General features: G+C 41.7%; 1 protein-coding gene across 4 annotated transcripts in view; it reads left to right on the forward strand.

Moving 5' to 3' along the window:
• Positions 1-3,981: 3,981 nt before the first annotated feature.
• The window catches only part of svila (supervillin a), a 49,183-nt gene continuing 30,085 nt past the window's right edge, over positions 3,982-23,079 (forward strand). The window contains exons 1-10 of one of the 4 annotated variants that reach the window (XM_086307321.1): positions 3,982-4,906; positions 10,526-10,589; positions 12,912-13,003; positions 14,577-14,640; positions 14,743-14,876; positions 14,955-15,684; positions 18,694-18,777; positions 19,647-20,516; positions 20,976-21,143; positions 21,755-21,789. In XM_086307321.1, the coding sequence (XP_086163447.1) occupies positions 4,849-4,906; positions 10,526-10,589; positions 12,912-13,003; positions 14,577-14,640; positions 14,743-14,876; positions 14,955-15,684; positions 18,694-18,777; positions 19,647-20,516; positions 20,976-21,143; positions 21,755-21,789 (2,299 nt within the window). In that variant the 5' untranslated portion in view covers positions 3,982-4,848. The remainder of the gene's footprint in view (positions 4,907-10,525; positions 10,590-12,911; positions 13,004-14,576; positions 14,641-14,742; positions 14,877-14,954; positions 15,685-18,693; positions 18,778-19,646; positions 20,517-20,975; positions 21,144-21,754; positions 21,790-23,079) is intronic. The other 3 variants (XM_086307322.1, XM_086307323.1, XM_086307325.1) reach the window with 3 other exon arrangements.

A 23,079-nucleotide genomic window follows, 5' to 3' on the forward strand; every position in this document is an offset into this window, starting at 1 on the left:
CAAAAACCTTCTGTCTTAACACACTATTTGAAGGTCAAAGGGCACCTAGAAGAATCTGTTTGCATCATACTGAAAACCCATCATGCCCAGTAAAAGACATTTAACAACATGGCAAATGGAGTTTTATCCTCAGCCTCCCCTCCTCTAACTCCCTTCACGTGTGCATATGAATATCTTTACCTTTCATTCGGCAGCCCCCCTATATGGAATTTATGACTGTGATGCCGGGGTTTGAGCTCTGTTATGTATCTGCAGAGACAGCATGGCCACATGCACTGGAACCGTGCACTGCTCTCTGGCCAGACAAAACGGATATCTTTCCTCGGGGATGCTATAAATCTGGACTTTATTTCTAGGAGCACTGCAAAAGAGCCCAGAGAAAGAGAGTACCTTGGAAAAGCTCGCTCTTTTCCCTCTTTCTCCACATTCTCTGTCTTTAGAGAGGTTTTCCAACCGGGAATGTGATGCAGCCATTAGGCACTTCTCTCCTCGCAGACACGTTGTGATGCCTCTCCACACAGGGGGTCATTCTAAGTGCAAACATGTCCTATCTGGAAGTGTTTATCTAATAATGACCCCATGACTGGCTGCACATGTGAGCTTGTCCAGACTGAAACAACGTCCACCTTGAATGTGAACATCTGGGGAATGATGAGTGGTGAGGTGTGTCTCTGCTATTATGATATTAAGCACAAACTTCTTCACTCTCAGTCATGCTAAACTTCAAAAACGTAAAGTGTCTTTCTCACAGTGTTTAACGCCTTAACCTACCCATACATCCTCGCATTTTAACAACCGACTGCTTACGTACCAAATGACACTGTTTGTAGTACATATTTAAAGTATCTTGGGTAACGCAGCTTCATCTGAAATATTACTTTCATAACTTTAACAGTTAAGCTACTTTTCTTTTCATGCTAGTTACATTTCATTTGTTTTCATGGCTTAAGCTATGAATTGATTAGCTGACAATTTAGTTGTTTTCAGTTTTTATTGCTTAGGCTTTGCTTAGGCAAACTAGCAGAATGACTGCATGTGACAATTCAACTTATTTTAATACTTGCCCTTAAAGAAAAAAATACTGTGAATTATTTACTATCATTCCAAGCGTCAGTATTGAGCTGTCACAATCTCTGACCATACCAAAAGCTTTGCACTCACACTGAATGCATGCTTATTTTGGCATAAACCCATCATCCCTAAGCTTTGACCATCAGAACAAATTCTCACTTCTCTCATATAATAGATGAGTTTTGATACTTTAGTGGTTTCCTCAAAAAGCTCTCGTTCAATAGAAACACAGTTGTAGTCAGACATTTACATACCCTCATCATGGGCGTCAGTGTTTTTCTGTGTTACAGCAAAGATGTCTTAAATTTCTATGTTCGCTGCCATTTGTTCCAGTTTATGGTCTCCATTCAACCATTCGTTTACGTGTTGTAGGCTGGTTTATAGTCTGCATGTGAGCATTTACAGGAGCAAACGCAAGCTCCCACAGAGTTTCTAAGGAGAGTAAATGGGAATTGTTTTCTGTGTTTCATTATAACATGGATTTAAAAAGAGTTTAAAAGAAGTAAACACAGTGAAATTAAGCTTAAACACTGATTTTTAAATTAGGTAATCAGTAGCAGGCTTAGGTCATCTGATTTGTTTGAAGTATTAAACAATACTCTGTTCACATTCCCCATATTTGATGAAACAGCTTTTAAAAATCTTTTTCTTTTAAAATTATTTTGTGTGCGCTTGTTTATACAGTACTGCGTCATCCTGTAATCCTGCCAAGTAAAATCTGATTATCCACCACAAAGACGAAGAAAACAAGAACAGTGCATCATTGCAGCAACCTGTAAAGTCTTGCCCACCCTTGGCACTGAAGACTCATGATTGATAATAACAGGGCAGAAGCAGTCTAGTGGTTTTGTTGAACTGATGTCATCCCTAAAGCCGATGAGTCAAAATCAAACATTACATACAAGGCAGACATCCAGATGGGAGGTAAAAGTTTTTCTTCGTCATTAGTACAGTTGCCACACACATTTAGAAATATGTGTGGGTGGTGTGTATGTGGTTTTGTTTTTTTTTTCTTTTTTGGGGGGTGGGGTGGGGGGGGGGGGGGGGGTTAATATGTTGGCATTAACGGCAAGACAAATGGCTAAATGCACATAATTAAAGTGGCTGGTTGACTTAAATTAAAAGTGCAAATTAAATAAATTTCTGCATGTTTTCAACAATTTATTGAGAAGTTGCTTAAAGAGGATTTTGGTTAATTATTCAAACCCTCTGACCTTAACTTCTGTAAACAGGTATGAACATACAGAGACTGTAGGCAAGGACAATATTGAGTGATATTGGTGATTATTCAGATTTAAGCAGGCTTTGGTTGCACGCATTTGTAAACGCTGAATGGTGGATGGAAACGGATAACTGCCTGATGCTGTAAGCGGACCCACGGTGAGTGGATGAGACTAAAAGACGATGCTTCTGTTAACATATTCTTCTGATAACCTTTTCAAAAGGGGAAAAAAAACATCCTCAGACCATTGATGGTTAAATAATTTGTTTTTCAGCACGAATCATTGCATAGTTTATCTAAAGTATATCTCCAGCCTTCATACCCTGTTACTGAAAGTACTGTAGGTATTTTTGGTCATGCCATGTCGAAGCTTTGAGAGTGCATGAAAGGCCCACTGATATGTAAAAGGCAGAAAGCTGAGGGTTAATTAAAACTTAGGACCTGAAATCTCACTTGAACAGGGAAGTTGCAGAGTGGCCTCTAGTTAAACAGCAACACTCATAATATTGTCAATGGGTGTTTCTTGCGTTTTGAAATCCCCATTTATCAGCAGTTGTGATTATCAGTAGCTAAAGGTCGGCTAACGGCCAGCTTTGGCTGATAGTATCGGTGTCCTCTAGCTCCTTTATCTCCTTAGGTAAAATTCACTTGTATGCAAACTCATTCATTTTATGAATACACTGCATCAGTTGTCAGGTGTCTGTCAGTCTGCGAAACTACTGACATTGAAAGTAACACTTTGAGCGTTGCGTGCAGGTAGCGCTTTCTCCACCCACTCAGCCACGGTGTGAACTGGCAGCTCTGTGATGGATGTGTGCACGCTGAGCCAGATGAGCTCATCCTGGAGAGGGATCCAGACATGCCACCTCTACAGTTTACACACCATCGTCAGACAGTCCTGTTACATCTTAGCACACCTTTATAGTCCAAGGTGGTGGGAAAAGGCTGATTTATGTTCTTCGTCAAATGTTATGATGGATGCATGTTTGTGCTTTCGGTACAGTCCAATAACCTAGTTTAGATTTGCAGGAAGTTTTAAAAGAGCTCCATTGAGATGAATATATTTTAAAGAAGGTGGTTTTTATTCCCCCCCCCCCCCCCCCCCCCCCCTTGACACCTTTCAGCCACTGAATTGAGAAACTGACATTTGTGGCTGGTTCCATCCAAAAGATCTGCTTTATGTTGACTGCTGTGTGTTTGGCGCTGACAGCTTTCTCTCTGTGTGCTGCAGAAAGATAAGATGCATCACTCCCCCCCCCCCCCCCCCCCCCCCCCAACAGTATCTTGTTAAAGGCACCATCAGGCACTGTGCCAGCCTCCCTGTAGTGCCCTCTCACTACAGTGATAAGCATGTCGTTGTCACATTGACGTATAGGTGAGGTGTGTGAGTGCAAGCACATTTGTCTTGTTCTTGGCAATCACGTAAAGCATATTCATACAATAGAATAGAATGGGTTTCTACATGCCATGACTCACTGTGTAACATTGGTGTATGTGGGCTTGAATCACACAAACACGTTTGATTAGTGTGTTAAAAGGAGAATTGTGGGGATATCAATAAATCAACCTAGTTCTCTTCCCTTTGCATCTCTTATTAGTTGTTCTAGGAAGAAGCAAACTGTTGGTGTAATGGTAACATTAGTCACGAGCAGACACATTTCTGTTTCCCCCATTACAGCTCGCACGCTCCTTCGTTCTTTTCCTGACTTTGTTTCGCTCTTTCTTTCGTACCTTCTCTTTGCCCTTCCCAGCTTTTTTTTTTTCTGCCTAGCTCCATGCTGTTCCTTTTATTTTGTCCCTGCTGAGAGATGACTGGAATTTCTCATCAGACTGAGAGGGTCATTTGAACTTTCTCGTCTTCTCTTCCTGCCCTCATTATTTCCACTCTCGTTCTCCAGACTCCGCACTATTTCTCTTCCCTCCCTTTTCTGACGCTCTGCACCGGTTTCTTTGGCATCCCACTCGAGTGTGTGAGCCAAGGGAAGGCAGTGCTCTCGTGGGACTCGCATAACTATCTCTCTCTCTCGTGCATGCACAGTTTTGTTTTGTTTTTTTCTCTCTCTCTCTCTTTCTCTTCTCTGAGGCTCACTCTGAAGCATGCAGGACACTTTGCTCCAGTCTGCAGTAGAGAAGGGGCCTAATTTTGCTCCCTTGGCTAATGAGCTTAGCCCATGCTGAGCAGCTTTTAGACCTGCAGGTTGTTGTTATTGCGGGCACCGGTTAGTCCACATTGGTTGGTGAGAGGAGCCAGAGCAGAGGAGTGAATCTGAGAAGAGGTGTAGTGCAGCAAAAGCTTGAGCACTCCTCTGTTTGCCTGTCAGGACCACCACTGCTTATGCTGGTACTGTGGCTGGGACATCTTTCTCTCTCCCCCTCCCTCCCTCTATCCTGCTTCTCTCTAATACTACCTGACTCGCCTCTCCCTCCCTCTCTGCCTGTCCCGGAGCACTGACGGAGTACTTTTGTAGTTGCATCACTTCTCGGTCAGCTGTTCTGTCTTCCCGTGTCTTTCACTTCTTTTCTGTCTTAAACTCTCACCTGACTCTGTTGCCAAAATGTACCGGAATCCATGGATCTCAAATTACCTGAGTCACGTCAAGTTCTGCAGCCAAGGTAAGTGCAGTGACTTAGGGCTCTGCAGCTCAGATTTTGTAGCTCAGGCAGTGAGCTTGGGGACAGGTTACTCTGGTTTGGGCTGTTGGGACTCTAAGCTCGTAGAAGTTGGCAGGCAACAAACCGCAGACTCCCTTCCTCTCTGCTCACTGTCCTGCTTTCCAGCCAGCTGTCCTTGCACTGCAGCTGTAGCCTCCAAGGACACTATGTAAAGATGAGGGATTCTTAATACTGCAGGGGGCTGTTTTATGTAGGAAGCTATTTCAAGGCTCCATACCTACTTGGACGTTTGAAAAAGTAGTTTTATGGATGTGTTGTGAAGGCGTATATGGTTTTGCACTGAATTAAACAAAATTTACTGACTTTGGATTTGGGTCATTAGGAGTATTCAGTAGGTTTTTTTTTTTTCTTTTTTTCAGTCTAGATACAGAGATAGATATGGAGAAATAGAGATAGAGATGGATATAGAGAGATGGACACAGAGATGCTGTATGGATATGATCTGTTGCATAGCACTTAAGCACTGTGTCATAAGAGAGCAGTGAATAGCTGAGCTCAGTAAGCTGTTAAAGACGGTCTCCATGTGCAGGGAAAAGGAGAACCTGGTAATCAGGACAAAGTAACTATTTTTAAGCAAGACATGGGGTGTTGCAGAAATATCTACTTTCAACATATTTTTGTACTTGACACAATTTATTTGACTAAATGTTTTCACTACACATGTCCTTCATTTATAACAGCGAATTGTCAGAGAAGCTAGTAGTGTCTGATCTGTCAGTATTGTCATTTATAAAAGTTGAAAAATGAAAGGGTCATTGCATAGGTTGACCAACAGAGGGCACACTGCAACTTCACTGCTGGCAAAAACTTTGTTAAAATTTTTGCTTCAGAACTTGAGTTTCTTGTTTAAGGTCAGCTCTTTCAGACGAAATTTGTGAACTGGACAAGAACAGCATTCAGTGAAAAGCCAGCAAATACATCGCAAAACGCCATTTCAAAACGACAACCTCCTTAAAACAGGACCTTCTTGCTGTGCGGCAACAGTGCTAACCACCGTGCTGTCAATCATTAATCAACAATTTTGAATTCGAAAGGTTTGAATAGAACGCAAAGCTTGGTCTAGTGCTCTAAATGACCCAATTATTCATGGCTTTGTAATATATAAATGTCATATTGTGTATATCAGAAGCACTGGCTGACGTCCTGACAGGTACAAACATGTGAGAAGTACTGACATGTTTGTACCTGTCAGTACTCGGCATTAGAGACAATGTGGCATCACAGATTAATATTATCAGTGTTGAGGTCTACGTTACAGTTTTTGCATTATTTCCTTCACCCCTGTTTATACACCCACTGATTGGCCACTAGTTGATACCTGTGTTTGTCTGAATGCATCTCATTATATTTTCTAACTGACACCTGAGTGTTTAGATCTGCTTGTCTGTGTTAAGATGGATGTGAATCTGCAGCAGGTGGCCCTCAGTGTCAGGCTTTTATGTGAGCATACAGAATAGTCTTGTGTTGTTCGGAGGAGGATGTGCTTTGAAGCTTGTTTGAGGAGTTTAGGTTGTAGAAGTACGCTTTCATTCAGACTTTGCAGCTGAACTGCTTTTATAACCATTAATACTAGTGTTTAAGACCTAATTGGCTTATTGTGGCATCCCTGTGCTTAGAACACTGTTTGGTAGCAGTGGCCTCACCTAATTTCTGTCTCTCCATCTGTTTTTTTTTTTTTTTTTTTTCCCCCCCCCCCCCCCCCCCTCAATGCCTTAATTCTTAAGCTCCTGTTAGTGTGGAGGCTTTAGTTGCAGCTTGAGCCTCCCAGCACACAGAATCGGTGGGCAACTGGAAAATTGGTGGGGGGTGCTGAGACTTAAATGTCAGGCACTTCAGGTGTGATGTAATTCATACAGATAAAGGGTGGTTACTTTTGGGCCTGCTGTAATCCCAGGAATCAAAGTTAATCCTGGATCGTAAATTAGACATATGGTCAGCCACTGATGCCTCTTTGGCTGCCACACTGGGTGTATTGTGGGTTAAGACATGGAGCTTTAGCCTCATGTTACTGTCAAGTTTATCAGAGCCTTTCCAAAGTTAACTTAGCTTCTTTGTTAACAGACAGTGTTATACAACAACCTTTGATACCATCACATAAAAGGCTTGTACACTTCAGAACCTCAATGACACTCCACTGAATCGTGAAATGATTTTATCCTCATGTTTTATCTGCATCAAGCTGCCTTTACAGCGTCGTCGACACACACGGGGCACAGTGCTGAGGAATTCCTGGCGTATTCCCTTGCGGCTATAGCAGCCATAGTGTTTCTGTAGATTACAGCCAGCATCAAAGGCTGTGGGACATCTGTGATCTTTGTGGAGGTTTTTATGCCTGTGTCTGGAATGACGAATGAATTGAGGCCCTTTCTGGGAACCGTGGGGATGGTGGTGGAGGGTGGTGTCACTCCTGATGGACCACATGCCACAGCATATAGAGTATATGAGGTGTAAAAGGAGTACAGGTCTGGTTTGTGAAGAATTAAGTCTGAGACTTCACAATAGCATAAGACGGCTGCCCCCAAGGGTAAGAAGGCGTGGGTTATTTTTTGCAAAAGCAGCTAGTTAAACTTTACATCTGGTTTTGTTTCACACTATAATTTAAATGGAAATTAAGATATTTTTCAGTTTTGTTATTCCTAAACATTTAAATCCACTGACCACTTACATTATAGACATCTGAAAAGCATGAATGATGCCAAGAACAATTGGGGTAAGGTGGACGAGTACTGAAACCGGTGTGCTTCATAACACGCGCACGCACACACTTTCATATCTTAGTGAGGACATCTAATTGGCAATGCTTACTCTAGCCATGAAAAATTAATGTCTAACCCTTACCTTATACCTAACCATAACCCAACTGTAGCCCTGGCACTAAAACCACATTTTGAGCCTCAAAAATGCCTTCGAACAAGCCTGATTATTATTATTTTTTTATTATTATTTCTTATCCAAATGTTAGTAAATTAACTCCTTTATTCTCATGTATTTCCAGTTTACTCATTAAATTAACAGCATTAGACATCTTTAGATTTCATCAGACTTCACCTCCTTTAACCTGGCATTCATGGCTCCATGTGGGTATCACAGTACAGAAAGATGAAATGGCGATGCAATATTGTGGATGTTTTTAAAGTAATCTTGTGGTTGCTGTGGCCGTGGTAGTCTGTATTAAAACACCCAACAATTTGTATCAATTTAGTATGGTTATGTAAAAGATAGCATTAGTTGTGGAGAAAGGGTAAATGATCACTTTCTTTCTTTATGCTTCTTGAACAAGCAGTGGGATATAAGACACACGTTGGCTTTTTACCAGTAACAAAGGTTTCGATTTCACTTAAATTACGAGGAGTTGTAATTGTTAGCTCTGGATAAATGTTGTCTTTCACTTCACCTCAATTGTCTCCAACATGGCTATTAGCTGTGGTCTGTGGAGCTCAACAAAGCCTTCACTTATTGAAGAGTTTTGGAACCTAACTGTGACAGTTGAGCCCAACACAGTCACATGTTTAGTTTGGCATCTGGACCAGAGCTGGAAGGCTGCCCTCCAGTACAGCAGTCTAATATTCAACACTACTTGTTTAAAGAAGGCTACATTTGTAAAGTCATCCACATGTTAAGTGATACTGCTTCGTGTATCATCAATATCGCGTATTGCTTTGTAGCTGACGTTTGGTCAATAGTGGTCATTCCATTGTGTAGAAAACTCTCTATTGCATTTATTTATAGCTTTAACTCAAAGTTGTGAGAAGCTTAATTCAGGACTGTCTCATTTTCTATTGCTAATGGAAATCTCAACAACTGTAATTTAAAAAATACTAGGTGCAAACCAAATAAACATATACAAGATGAATTAGACATATAGCTAAGCTTTAAAAAAAAAAAAATACTGTTTGAAAGGAGAAAACCACCGAACACGAATGCCTTACCGTTTCAAGTGTGAAGCACGGTGGAGGGAGCATCGTAGTCACGAGGGAGCAATGGATTCAGCTTTTTATAGGAGAAAACCAGGATATCAGTTCTAGATCTGAATCTCGGGGAAAAAATGGAATGATGAAAACACTTTGACCCAAAGAGCACAACTAAATTAAGAAAAAAAATGGCCTAGTCCTGACCTTAATCTGTCTGAGATGATATCACAGAAATATCAAGAAATAATAGCTTCCTCAACCTTTTGCTGGTCTCAAAAATTAGATGTTCAAAAGTCTGTTACTGCCAAAGATTAAGTTGCAATTAAGCTTGTATAAAATCTAAACTTCATCTATGTGTGATCAGTAAAGAGACTTTATACCTGCTTGAATGATGTTGACTTAATCTTTTTGACTCTGGTCAAAAGAAAACGCAGTCAACTCTGAATAAGATTATCATTCAAGGCTCACTGTGTTTCAGCAGCCCTATTCCATCCAGCTGAAACAATACTCAACTACCCCTAAACCCATACCCGCACACCACCTTCTCCAAATAGGCCTCCTTTCTTCTCAAATGTCTCAGATGATGTTTTGCTTAAGTAGGAGGGATTGAAAGCATCAACCCAAACATCTTTAACAGGGACTAACAGATCTGGAATGGGGAAGGGAGGGGCGGGGGTTAGTTTGGGGTGGGTAGCCACTGGGGAGATGTTAGGAGTTTGGGTGGAGCAGTGGGCAAGTTTAATGGGGTGGGGGGATTTGACCTTGAGGTGATCTCGGAGGGGATGGAAGTAGGACCACATGTTTCTCCCAAAATTGCACAGCTCTGGCTACTCAGAGGTCCAAGTGCAGCCAGAACCGCACGTTTGAGGTTTAGAGCAAATAGCAAGCATAGATGTTCCCTACAGGGATGTGTTGCACAACTTGGGTTTCTCATGAGACTGTTGTGATGTTTAATACCCACTAATGCCCCATTTTGGTGGGATGGGGGGGTACTGAGGCTGTATGTCTCTGTAGGCAGGTGTTTATACCACATTGTTCCCGTGTTTACCGACTTGATTTTTCTTCCTAATACACACCAGACTGTAGAAAGTTGGATTGTGTATGTAATTAGGTTTTATCATACATTATGCTTCTGATGGCTGAGGAAACTATCTGTGCTCTCTGTATTCCTGGAGGGTGCAGTGTAGAAATGCTACCCAGTGACAATGATCCCATCTGCACTGCAACTTTGATGTGTGGTGAAACTGCACTGTACACAGGCCGTCAAACGCTCTGATGTATGATCTCATGCACAACACATAGACTGATGCTTAAGAAGGAGACGGTGTGTCTGAATATAAATGCAACAATGGTGTGTGTGTGTGTGTGTGTGTGTGTGTGTGTGTGTGTGAGAACTAACATAGACTACTTATTGTGCGATATGATTCAGTGGGACAGGTAGATTGTTTTCCACATTGTTCGTTTTCTCTGTGGAAGGCCTCTTAATTAATGTGGTCCTGTGCCAAGGAGCTGCAGAGAGAGCTGCTTCACGTTAACATGCCTACGCTGCTCTGATCATCTGTTCATCTGAAGACACAACCCCGGGTTCAAAGTGAAATTAATGGACCGTGGAACATGAATAAATGTTACTCTTTTCTTCTGTCCACAGGAATTGGGAGTGAGAACCCCATTAAACTAAGCAATCCCAGATTGCTACAGAAGAGAGCATTGAGGTAAGATGTGCAAAAAGACCTTTAAAAAGTAAAGGTGCTACTTAGAAATGTAGCAAACAGGCATCATGCTCCTGCAGGGGAGCTCAAATCCATGACTGATAGTGTTTCCTTGTGTTTGTGTCAGGTATGTCATGTGTTTCGGATCATTGTAATGCTGAACACTGAAGCCATTTCTAATCAAACACCTAGTACTTCATGGTGGATGAAATTCCTTTGTCCAACAAGCACTGGTTGAAATCCAGCCGCAAACCATGACAGACTCGGAGTTTTATAGGTAGCTGTATCGATACTGTTGTACTTCTTCCATACTGACAAAGATTTTGACCTAAAATTTCAAATTTGTATTCATCAGTTGGCGCAGGTTTTCAATCCAGTCCTTGTATAGTTTGGCATACCTCAGCCTTTCCTTCCTGTTTCCCTTCCTTAAGAGCGTTTTTTTGACAGCCATGCCTGAGGTTTCACTGAACAGTGAAGTGGATCAACCAAAGGGCCAGATGCATCGCTCAGGTCCTGTTTTAGGTCTTTGCTGAATTTATTTTCTTTTTTCTTGTTTTTAAAGGGCATACCAACGCCATGCTAGGATATGTCACGTGTTCAGCTAATAGCTCTCACCTTGTTCCTGCAAAAATGCTATTTTATGCTTGTGCTATCTTGAACATTTTCATAGATTCAGGTCACGAAATTAAAAAGAATGATGTGTTTTTGCCACAGGCTAATGGTAAATTGTCTAAATAAATAATTAAAGCTCGTTCTTTAAGTTGTCTGTTATCTAGACCCAACACTGGTTATCCCTTAAGTTGGGTCCCATTTTATGCTCTAATGATTCTTAGGTCAGTGTTAAATGGCTCAAACAAGCGTTCCTTTGCGATGGTCATGTAGAAGGACTGGGCTGAAAATGAGTGAAAAAGCAAACCAAAGTGCAAAGAAACACTTTAAAAGCCTCGAGAAAGAGTGAAGAATTTAGCTGAAGGCACAGTGCTGTATGCAGAGTAGTTACTTTGAATACTGCAGAATTGCTGATGGTAATGCACAGTGAACTGTAAGAGTTGCACCTTGTCCGTTATCAGGGGTTCCTCTCATTACAAATCCAGCAACGTAAGTCAACCTCACAACCGGGATAATCTTTTTCCTTTTTCCATGTTTTGTTTGCTTACTCTTCCCATGCTATACAATAAAGAATAGGAACAATGACATTGCACAACACTGCTTTACTTGTTCATCAATACACGCACTTGCTGATACAGACTGCTGCACATAAACAAAGTGGCTCTGGCTCTCTTGGAGACGTTATTTTCTTTTCATTCTAGAACTAAGAAGCAACCTTTGCAGTGGTCTCTCCCGTGTCCCTCTCCTCTCTTTTCTCTCTCTTTCTATGATCAGAGCTCCACATATAAACACCTGTGTTCTCTTCCTCATACATGAATCACATTAAAAAATATTCTCTTTAATGTAAATTTCTTTATTAAGACAGTACTTCAGATGGGTGAGGAACTAACTTGTGCTCAATAATGTTGTTGGCTGTTTGTCAAATACACCATCAGGCCTCCTTATTAACACTCTAATCTGTGAAGTTTCCTTCACTACACTTATAAGACTGTTGGGCACATCGATGCCCAAAATCTGGGTGTTATTTTGTTTTGTTTTGAAAGCACTTTGCATGCATGGTGAACATATCTAAAGATGAAGAAGTAGTGATGAAAAGAGATGTTCCTGTGTTGTGATGAGAAAGGATCCACCATGCACGCGTGTATCAGGGTGTTCACAACTCCGTGGTTTCTGTCCCTTACAGCAGCCACAGAGTTCAAGCGAGTTGGGTTTTCCCAGTTCTTGACTGTTTCCTCACAGCAGTAATCTGCTGCCAGCTCTTTTATAGCTATATTGCAAATTTGTGGTTTTGAATCAAATCCATAAATGACTTCAATATGTTGTTTTGGGGGGGGGGGTTTTGTTTTTTTTGAGAGACAGAGAAATTTGCTGCATATCTGCGAGGCTCGGGGTGTTAACGGGTCAGAAATGTCTAATATCTAGATGAATATTTGGAGATGGAGAAGTTGATGAAATTTACAGTCTCACTTCCAAATGCACAGTTCGGATGATTAATTGCATACTTTTGTAGCTTCATCCGCAATCCACTGACTGATTAGATTCTTGACCACCTCTCAAACCAACCACGCTTCTAGCAAATAGTTCAGTGATTTGTGTTTGATCAAATTCAGATTGATTCAGTGAGCCCCTCACAACTGCTTACAATGTAAACAAATCCAGTTTCCCACAGCTCAGCCCTGTTTCAATAAGAGTTGGTATTTTTTCTGCACCCCTCAGCTTCCAGAAAGAATTCTCCTGTGACGAAAAGGACGACCCAGCCAAAAGCGCCAAGGATATAGATGTTAGTCTCTTGGCCAATCTCCCCAAAGGTGAGTGAAGTGATTTTTATTTATTTATTTATTTATTTATTCTTTACTTTTTTTTATTATTTCTTGCTGAAAATGACTCTGACGTTGTCAATGTTCCCACAGTTTTTCAGAGTTGCTGTTGTGTAACAGCAGCTTGTTTGCCAGGTTGGAATTAAGTCAACATTTGTGTAAAACCAGTTTTTCTACAAGGCCCAGCTTTGCAAAATGTTATGTATGAACTGCTGTTATTATGCTGCACTTGTTTTCTTGACAGGGTTTATTTAATGTAAGTTCCAATAAAGATCCTGTAGTGGTTCACACTGGAATGTACACATAAGTTTGAAGACGCTTTTGATTAGCTGTTTATAAACTGACTCATGTATAAACTCTGTGGACTTTTGTAACATAGTAAGTAATCAAATCAAAAGTAAACATTTTGAATATGATTTTTGATTTTTCTTCATTCACTAGAGAATACGTGTTGAATATTTGAAATATACCTTTTCTTAAAAATAAAGTACAGAGAAACGGCAGTGATCCTGGATTAGAGGAGCAGAAGTGGGTGGATGGATCCATCTTTTTATGTTGTGACAAATAATTACAATAATTACAATCAGCTGTTTCTTTGGTGAACCCATCACTCCACAGATCAGCTTCATCCTACTCTGCAGTTCTTACAATACAATGCTCTGCATTGACAAAGTCAAAACTATGTTTTTTCTTTTTTTTATGTAAATAAATGAAAGGCAGACGTTTTTGCCTTGGCTGAAGTATCTCTGAAGTGAAATGGTGAAATGTCAGAAGCTTTCCTGAGAACAATCCTTGAAACTTGGCAAACCTTTGTTTTGGAGGTTTCTGCCATTCTGCTCCATTAGATGGGGATCATTGGTGTTTGGTAATTGTTGTTGCTATAGATTCTGGTAAGATTTTAAATAACCAAAGTCTGGGCAGCCAGATTTAGGTGCTTCCCAGCTTTTATCGTTGATGGGTTGAGAATTTTTTCCCCCCCTTTAGAAATTTTCCTGTTTTTGTGCCTTGTTGCAATCCTGTCTTATAAGATGCAGACGATCCTGTTGGTTTTTATGCTGACATTGACTTGTGTAGTCTATATATAGACGGGTGGGTGTGCTTTTGTAATTTCATTGATTCATGGGTGGACTCAAACCAGCTTGGACCACTGATAGAAGTAAGACTCATCCGAGTTCATAAGGGCTCTTAAACCAGTGGTCTCAGGAGGGTTTATTCATGGGGTTTTTTTCTGGGTTTTTTTGTTTTGTTTTGTTTTTTAAATAACATAAATTGTAAGTTGGTTTTGTGAGATTTTGTGTCGATTAGTGGAAAATAGTATTTTGGAAATGATTCAGAAACATTAAACATATAACATCAATGATTTAATCAAACTAACATTTTATGATAATATGTATATGTGAGCTCAGTGGTATGTGTTCATATTACAGATTACCAAAGCATGTCTACAAATATTTCCTGTGAGCCAAAATCTATCCAAAATTTGTCATCTTAGACCAATTAAACATTTAATTAGATCTGCTTATTCTGTACTGATTTTATTGCTTATTTATTTATTTTTGTTAAGTCTCTGAATTGAGGAAACTATTTGAGGGCATTACCACAAGCACAAGTGACTTGGAAATGAACAGGTGAGATAATGATGCATCTATAAATATGCTACAGTAATAAAGATAATACTACATAGGATAATAATGTGTAAAGATGACTCTTCCCTTTCTTTCTGTGCTTAGAAAGGAGCGCATTGCTCGGCGCTTGGAGGGTATAGAGGGTGAAGTACATCCGTCTCTGCTGCCTACCTTGGTGGCCAACCGGCTTCTGGAGGAGGACACTCCACGATACACTAGGGCCTCTGACCCCTGTGCTGGTGAGACAAGAACAGTACTACAGACTATCGTGTCTCTTTCTACACAACAAAGACATGACTTGTTTATTCTTGCACCAGTTACCGTTCAGCGTTATGGCATGGAGGGATTTGAAAGCCCAGAAATGCAGTTGATGGCTCCAGAGCGCCAGTCCAGAGCTCGATGCAGGCCTGAGCCTCAGTCCTTCATCCACACTGAGCCAGTTCACATTTCGGGTCCGACCAAAGGTGTTCCTGAGTTGGAGTCCAAGGCTGAACGCATCGCCCGCTACAAGGCAGAGCGGCGCCGGCAGCTGGCCGAACGCTACGGCATCTCTTTGGATCAGGAACCCGACTTGGACCATCACTCCCGCTACCCCCGCTCTCACAAAGAGTCGGACTGCTCAGAGAGACGTAATAGAGGGGAGCTGGTGGGAGAGGAAGGCAGAGATATCACCCTAAGTGCTTACACCAGTACCTTAGCTACTAGCCCAAGGGCAGGCCGTTCAGCTCCGCCACACGGCTACCCGGACCCAGGCTGTGATATTGGTCACACCAGGGTGGAGTTGTTCTCAGAGAGGGAGAGGCTGATGAACCTGGAGAATCAGCGCAGGGCCGCTCCGCCTGAGCCTCCATCCTCCTCTTCATACATGGATGTGACATCATCGTCCTCCTCTAATAAGGTGCCTGCAAAAGACTACACAGTGACTGGCATACCACCCAGTTCACCCAAGCAAGGCAGGCACCCCTCCCTCTCCTCGCCTAAACATGGTGCGTCTCCTGGTGACCTATTCATTGAGCAGCAGGCCCAGAACGTCCTCAGCAGACAGGGGTGAGTGTTTTGTTCTCATCTTTGTTTTTGTTGGGGGTAGATCTTTTTTTATTTTAATAAATCCATTTATACATAACAATGGTAAAATACACTTTTGCTAAAGTTTTTGGGGTACTTTAACTGTTTTTGTTTTTGAAAAAAGCAAAGATCAAATTTTATACCAAAGTGTGCAGTACTCCCTCTAACACAGCAACACTCTCAACACAACATGGAATAAAAAAGGTCAGACGTCACTGCATTTGCAGAAACATAGATGTATCCATGTTTTTCTGCTGGTAACTGAGACACCATTGTTAAATTGTAACAATGGTGTCACAACAAGATTAGCACATTGTTGTAGCAAACCGTTTTCTTTTTTTTAAGTTTGATTTGGTTGAAAATGGACAACCCTGAGTTTTCTACGTGACTCCAGATTTTTGAGGGGTTTCATATTTTACTTTATACATAAATTGTCCCTTGTTTCGGGAGGCTTTTTCTGCATTAAGCTCCCAAGATCCCCTTCACATACAAACATGGGGTTTGAACCAGAACCAGAACTTTAACAGCTGTTCACACTGCATTGTGTTTAAAGGATGGATCCATCTCTCCATCTATTTCTGTCACTGTTGCTCTGTTCGTTCCACATGTCCAAGGTCGTTCTCTTAGCAGGACTCTTGTTTGATACAAGGTCATGCAATCCGAGCTCATTCTGGAACAGACCAGCTCCCACAGTCACCTACAACTGGGCAGATTAGTCTGCCTGTGCTGTTCTGTGCTGTATGTTTATTCTAGAGATTTCAGGTGGATGTCTTGAAGAACAAATTGGGGTATTTTTCAGATTCAGAGGATCTCTTACTAAGTTGTGGATAGTACTTTAGCATGTGCACCAAAATGATACACTGCATTTGCCTAAGGGGAGGAATGGATAACACTGTCGTTGTGAGTCCATCCTTTAATTGTATGTTTAAATGGTGGCTAAAAGGACAAAAATGACACCCGAATATTAAAACACCTGAGCTAGCAGCTCTTTAGAGGGGACGTACTAAGAGTTGTTTCAGCTCCACAACTGTTGGAAAAGAGAGAATCCGTGTATGCACCCCTGTTTCTTGCCCAACCCAGATCATGACCAGGCTCCAGCCCTGCACTGTTCCACTGCAAACAAACATATGAAGGTGCATTCCTTGCTTCTACATCCGTCCGGGACATTATTCCCAATCCATCTGTGTTCCCCTCTGCATCGCCCCCTCTTTCTTTTCCTCAGTTTCCCTCTCAGGTTTCAAAACTTGGCCAGGTTGTATGTGTGTCCATGGTGCAGGGAGGGTGTTGTGTTACTGGGCAGCTCAGTGTGACTCCACAGCTACATCTCTGACCCACAGCTGGGTCTGATCAAGACCAGTGAACCCTGAGGAGAAACAAGCAAATAGGAGTGTCTCCGCTCTCCTTTTTCATTGGATGTGTGGGAGACTAACATGAAATGCTACGTTTTAGCTCTTGTAGTGAAATGTTCAGAGCAACCCAAATGTCATCATTAGCAAAAGCTTGATGCACTTTTATTCCAGCACGATCATTTTCATCTCCTTTATCAGCATTGAAACTTTCTGGAACTGGTGACAGAAAATAATCAAAACAACAATTAACTGTAACGGTACTTATATAGTGCCTTTCCACAAAGTTGAGCACTCAAGCTCAACAAATGAGTTTCTACTGCAAGTCTCATGCATTCTGGACTTGGAAGAGCGTGGGATCAAGTGACCCTTCAGTTTGTAGACCCACTCTACCACCCAAGCCACAGCTCTGCAAACTAAGTGCAGAGCTGCACTGATTATCCACTAACAGTTTAGTTTAGTTTGTTATTTTTGTAGTAGTATCAAGTTGTAGTGTTTTCCTAAGTGCTGTACAATAAAGTGGATATCTTAAGGATTTTAACATCTTTGCTTCACAAATGGCGCTCGCTGCAGCAGTCCAACAGAATAGCCTCATCAAAGGTGTATAATCTACAATAAATCACAATACGTTTATACGCAGATGATAACTTATTATTCTTACAGAACCACAAGTGTCAGTACTGGAAGCTAGCAGTTTATTCAGTAGACTGTCTAAGGTTTCTAAATATTCAGTCAGCTGGTCAAAATTAATTCTGTTGCAACTATCGATTTGCTTAGGAGTTGAAATGTTTCCACACAGAGACATGAGGCTTGCTATAGTTGAGGAAGAGCCAAACTGATTGGTCCAGTCAGAAGACTATCTGTAATTTGTAATCTCCAGTTACTCAAGTAAAACATTTCTACCTCATGACCTGCGTCAGGTCTGTTTCCCCACTTGAATCCAAGGCTAACAGATATGACTTTGTGTTGTGTAGTGAGCTGTTAAATTCAGGTTCTTGTATCCCTAAAAAAGAGATTTGCTTCACAAACTGATTTTTGTTTCCTCCCTTCATTCTTCAGTTGATCTCTTAATGTATTTATAACTGATCAACATTTTTTCCAGTTCTGCTGAACTCTGATCTGTGCTTAGTGAAAAATTCACACTGTTTGCCTTTACTCAGCATCAGAGGGCCAGCATGACTCATCTGGCTCTGGTGGAGTGAGATGGCATTTCCCTTGAATATCTGCTTCTGCAGATAAAACCTCAGCTACAGAGGCGTACATTTAAAGAGCCCTCTCTCCAGATAGCATCAGTGTTATCAACAAATGAGTGTATCTATAGATAGCATCTATGTAATAAGATCTGATGTAATATAACTGCACTATCTGACCATTGGTCATAATTCAACAAGCCTTAAATATGAGACTTATTATTCATATTTTTACTGTGGCAATTAAATGTATCGTGTGGGAGTTAAACTTGTGTTCTTGGGATTGTGCTGATTGCTAAACTCAGTGTCTCTTCAGTCAGTCTTAATGTGAAGTCAGTGGAGTGTGTAATATAGTTTTGTCTCGGCTTATATGCTTCAAGAAAAAGACCTCAACACTGAATTCAGACCCAACTGCCCAGTCAATCACGTTTCCCATTGGGTTTCTCTTGGTGCAGTGCAAAGACGAAACTTAGTACTGATTGGTTCCTCCAGACTGATGCTGAAGGCGACACCCACTCCCTCATCAACTGGCCTTCAAGGTAGACAAAGGCTGGTTGTTTCTCACCCCCAGTTATCATCTACCATGTTCCCATTCATCTGGACCAACCCTTGTGAGCTGTGCTTTTTAAACAGCAGCTCATTACAGGGCTCCAGTTTTTTAAATATTATTATTATTATAAATTTCTGTGATGATGCTGCATTTACTCACTTAGGGTCCTGAGTTGACCGGCAGGCGACTGTTTAATAATCTCTGCTTTTGAGCTCTGGACGTCTGCTGAACAGTCATCCTCATCCTCATTGTCACCAGCTCCAGTCCCCTTGGCTTCCAACCATAACTTCATTTCTCACTCACCTTTTGCTGTGTTTAGCTTAAACCCCATTTGGTAACAGCTGTGTGATGGATCATATTATATCAACAATGACAAATGCTCGTACAGTATTGCCTTTTTAACAATTATGCTGTCGGTGACTGGATTTGTGAGTTGTGGGTGTTTTGTTTTGTTTTTGAATACTTTCTTCAAGAATCAGATCTTAGTAAGAATTTAACCATTATTGCCAGTGTGAGAGAGAGCCTGGAAATAATTCTAAACCAGTTCATATCAGGCAAAGATGTATGTTGGTTTTAATCTGGCTTGTATGGTATGTTTATGGTTTTATGAAATATTTGAGTCAGGAAGACTAAACATCTGAGCCAGTATTTATACTGGTCTTACATCCAAATATAAAATCTGCATGCTTTGTCAGTGTCCAGCCCTAATGTCAAACAAGAGGCTGAGCTCCTCCTTTAGTGCTCAAAGGCTGACACACAAAGGATCACAATCAAAGTCATCTTTCTGAGCTTCTATGAGAGCTATGCTTTGCCTATTGATGTTTTCCAAATGTTAACCAGTCCTTTGTCTCCCTGAAGAATCAGAGTTAGGGAGAGGCTTGTCAGGGAGGAGGGCCGCCAGAAGAGCCCAGAGTTCGGAAATGTTACAGAAGGCCTAGTGTACCGCAGACAATTTCAGCACCAGCCCCAGGCTTCTACACGCTACCATGCAGACCCACTAGGCCCACAGCAGGCCTACTCCCACCATCATCCACAAGTTCAGCACAGCCAGTCTGGTCCACAGGGAGGGCAAGAAGTTGGCAATTACCCCAGTTATTTGTCCATGACCTCTGGTTCTACATCCAGAACTGGGCAGCAGCAACAGCAGGTGGAAGAGGAACAAGCTGGTGAGGCTGAGGCGGTCAAGACAGAGGGCCTTCTGAGGAGCAGAAAAGCAGTCTTGCCTTCACAGATCCGGCGCAGAGAGAGGAGCACTGAAGACCCATGGAGAGGGCGAGGTGAGGAGGAGCTGGTCGTGTACAGGATGCAAAGAGAGGCTGAAGCAGAGGAACCTGTTAGAGGGGGACTTGGAGGCAGACCAAGACGGGAGGAAGCAGAGTATACCTCCTGTCTGCAGGCGGCGGAGCGCCGACCCAGAGAGCGGGAAAACGCTGATCGTGCCCACAAAAGACCGGCTGCGACCCACATTGAGCCCAGAACATCTCACACAGGGCCAGGAAGTTCCAGCTCCACCACAGCTCTGAGCCGATCCGTGTCTGATGCTGGAAATCAACAAGGACCCAATCAGAGGACCTTGCAACACCAAACCAAGGAACCCCAGGAGGTCAGAGAAGGAGAAAGTTTGAGTAATGGAGAGAGTCACCAGGACACCAGGGTGTCTGTTGCACAGCTCAGACATTCCTACATGGAGAGCACCACCACTCCTCCAACCAGCCGCAGGAATGAACTGTAGGTGGTAAAATGCTGCATGGCCTGTACTCGCTGACGCTTATTACCTAACATCATCTGGCTACTCAACGACTAACAAGCAGCTACGTCTGGTGTGATGCTAACATCCCAAGCACAGTGGTTCATTTAATCTGTAGACATGGCATACATGCATTAATTTGCTAACACTAATCGTCCTGCAGTACGGTGTTTGTCTCTGCTTTAATGGCACTGTGAGTTGTTTGGATACTGCCTGGAGCTCGTGTGTGTGTGTGTGTTTAAACTGTTAAAAAATCTGCATGGGCTTGCTCATAGGCTCGATTTTAAAAACCAGAGGTGTGGTTGAATGTTCAACACCTCTGCTTTTAAACAGTTTTATTTTGCACCATGTCCCTCTCTATTTCTCCCTGACAACTCTGTATTCTCTCTTTCCTTTGGGTTTTCTGTCTGTTGATCCCTCTCCCTGAATGGCCCCTCCAGTGAAATGGAGGAGTGCAGGGCACTGACGGGCTACGAGGCCCCATGGAGAGGGGAAAGGGACAGGGGGCGCAGGCCCCGGCAGTATATCTATCCTGGGGAGAGTAGAAAGACCTCTGAGAGGTTTAGGACACAGCCCATCACTTCTGCTGAGCGCCATGAAACTGATAGGTACTGCTCTGGATTCAAGAATGCACAGCTGAGTGTGAAACGCATGCATGTTAAAAGAAATCACAACTTTGTTTAATTTGGAATGCAACGAAATGTTGATTTTAGTCATGTTCGGGTGACCTGTAATCAAATATATATATTAGTCTCTACCAAGGTACCATAGTCTTATCAATATCATCACAGTGAAACAGGCCAGTGAGAATAATGCTCACATATACAGACCTAAACACCCTCCCTCTCCTTGATTTTCATTCTAACGACATTAGCAAACAAGGAAGCTTAAAGGCCAAAGGTCCCTCTGATTGGGCCTTGGCAGTGGTCATCACACGTGACCACAGTGAGGACGCATGAATTGGCCTTTGTCAGTAATCAAGTCCCGAGACCATGGATCAGAGCAGACTAATGTAATGCTGTCTAATTCTCTAGCTTGGTCTGCTTTCTCTCCATTTTTCAATTCTAACGCGAGCTGTCACATTTCCAGCATACCACAAACTACTGCTTTTCTCAGCACGCCGCTAGCCTTCTAACCACTCGCCACTGATTTACTCACCTTTTTTATTGTTATACATAAGCTTCGAACTGATCACCTTTTTCTTTTTGTGCTTTTGAAGGTCTTGTGTGAGTTCAGACTTTGCTTCTACTGAAGGTAAGTAGTTTTTCTCACTAACCTCAGATTTAGATTTTCAGAATACAGTAACAGTAAGTAGGTATAATAATAAGTAGATATAATGCTAGGCTCATTGCATCTTATTTTCTACTCCGGTATAGATATCATACAACAAAAGTAAAGCTCATGAATTAAAGTAACCACATCTAATATTTCTGTAGACATCCATGTGGAAATGCTGAATCACATGGACATTGTTTCAGTTTCAGGGTTTTCTTGGTTAATTTTACATGAGAGCCAACTTAAACGCTACACATTGTCATGCCACAGACTGATACAGCACAGTTTCTTTTATAATTCTTTGGATGGCTGCTGAGATCACGAGGATGGAAAAAGAATGCAGTTACATTCATGCTTTAGTTCAACTGTCTTTCCATTTATATCTGCTCTGTATCATAACTGCATAGGTTCATGTAGTAGTATCTGCAGTTCAGTGGTCAGTGACTAACTATGAAAACAGCATTACTGATTATTTACAGCTGCACTCATCTATAAGTGAACAGAATGAGTTTTCAGTGGCTTCAGTAATAAACACATGGATGGAGGCCTGGTGACTTAAATCTGTTTTTTTTTAGGTCGTCTTTATTTTATATGAAAGCGTGATATTTTGAAGTGGAGTTTACAGAGTCATTAATGGTGCTCACAGTAGCATAACATCACTGTGGCCCCGCTTAGGGCAGAGCCAGCTCATCTGCTTCTTATAAACATGACTTGGTCGGGATGCTTTGGCGAGTATTATGTAGGCCAGAGCTCAGCACTGCAGTGTCAAAGGGATAGCTGTTTGATGATGTCATGGCATGTGTCTTGCAGAGAATAAAGCGTGTATATTCCTCACACCTGTCCATCTTTTTATAGTCTCCTGAGTGACTCCAGTGACGGGTTTAGTGGTTTGTTTGTTTTTTCCCTGCCATTAAGCCAGATGGTGTTAATAACGATTGATAGGTATCACACAATAGTTGTCATACTTCTGTGTGTTAAATAATTAGATTATTGGGAAAGGTTTATCGAGCATAAATGTACCTATCATCTTAAGATGCTCTTCTGTTACCATTTTTATCCAAAGCTAGCTAGTGCTAAAGTGTTCAGTTTCTTTTAAAGTGACTTCAGTTTTTTGCATATTATAATAATGTCAGTGTTACTGCATAACATTCTTTTTTTTTATTGACCTATAATTTAGTAAATATGTAGACTAAAGCAGGATCTTTAATCAGCGACTAGTGACTACAGTCATTTGAAATAACCACTGTTAGTACATTTTAAACTAGAGCA

Source organism: Aulonocara sp. 'chitande type north' Nkhata Bay, linkage group LG9 (genome assembly GCF_057382095.1).
Source record: "Aulonocara sp. 'chitande type north' Nkhata Bay isolate Kocher_YH1m ecotype deep benthic linkage group LG9, A_spYH_male_GT1.1, whole genome shotgun sequence".
Taxonomy (NCBI): domain Eukaryota; kingdom Metazoa; phylum Chordata; class Actinopteri; order Cichliformes; family Cichlidae; genus Aulonocara; species Aulonocara sp. 'chitande type north' Nkhata Bay.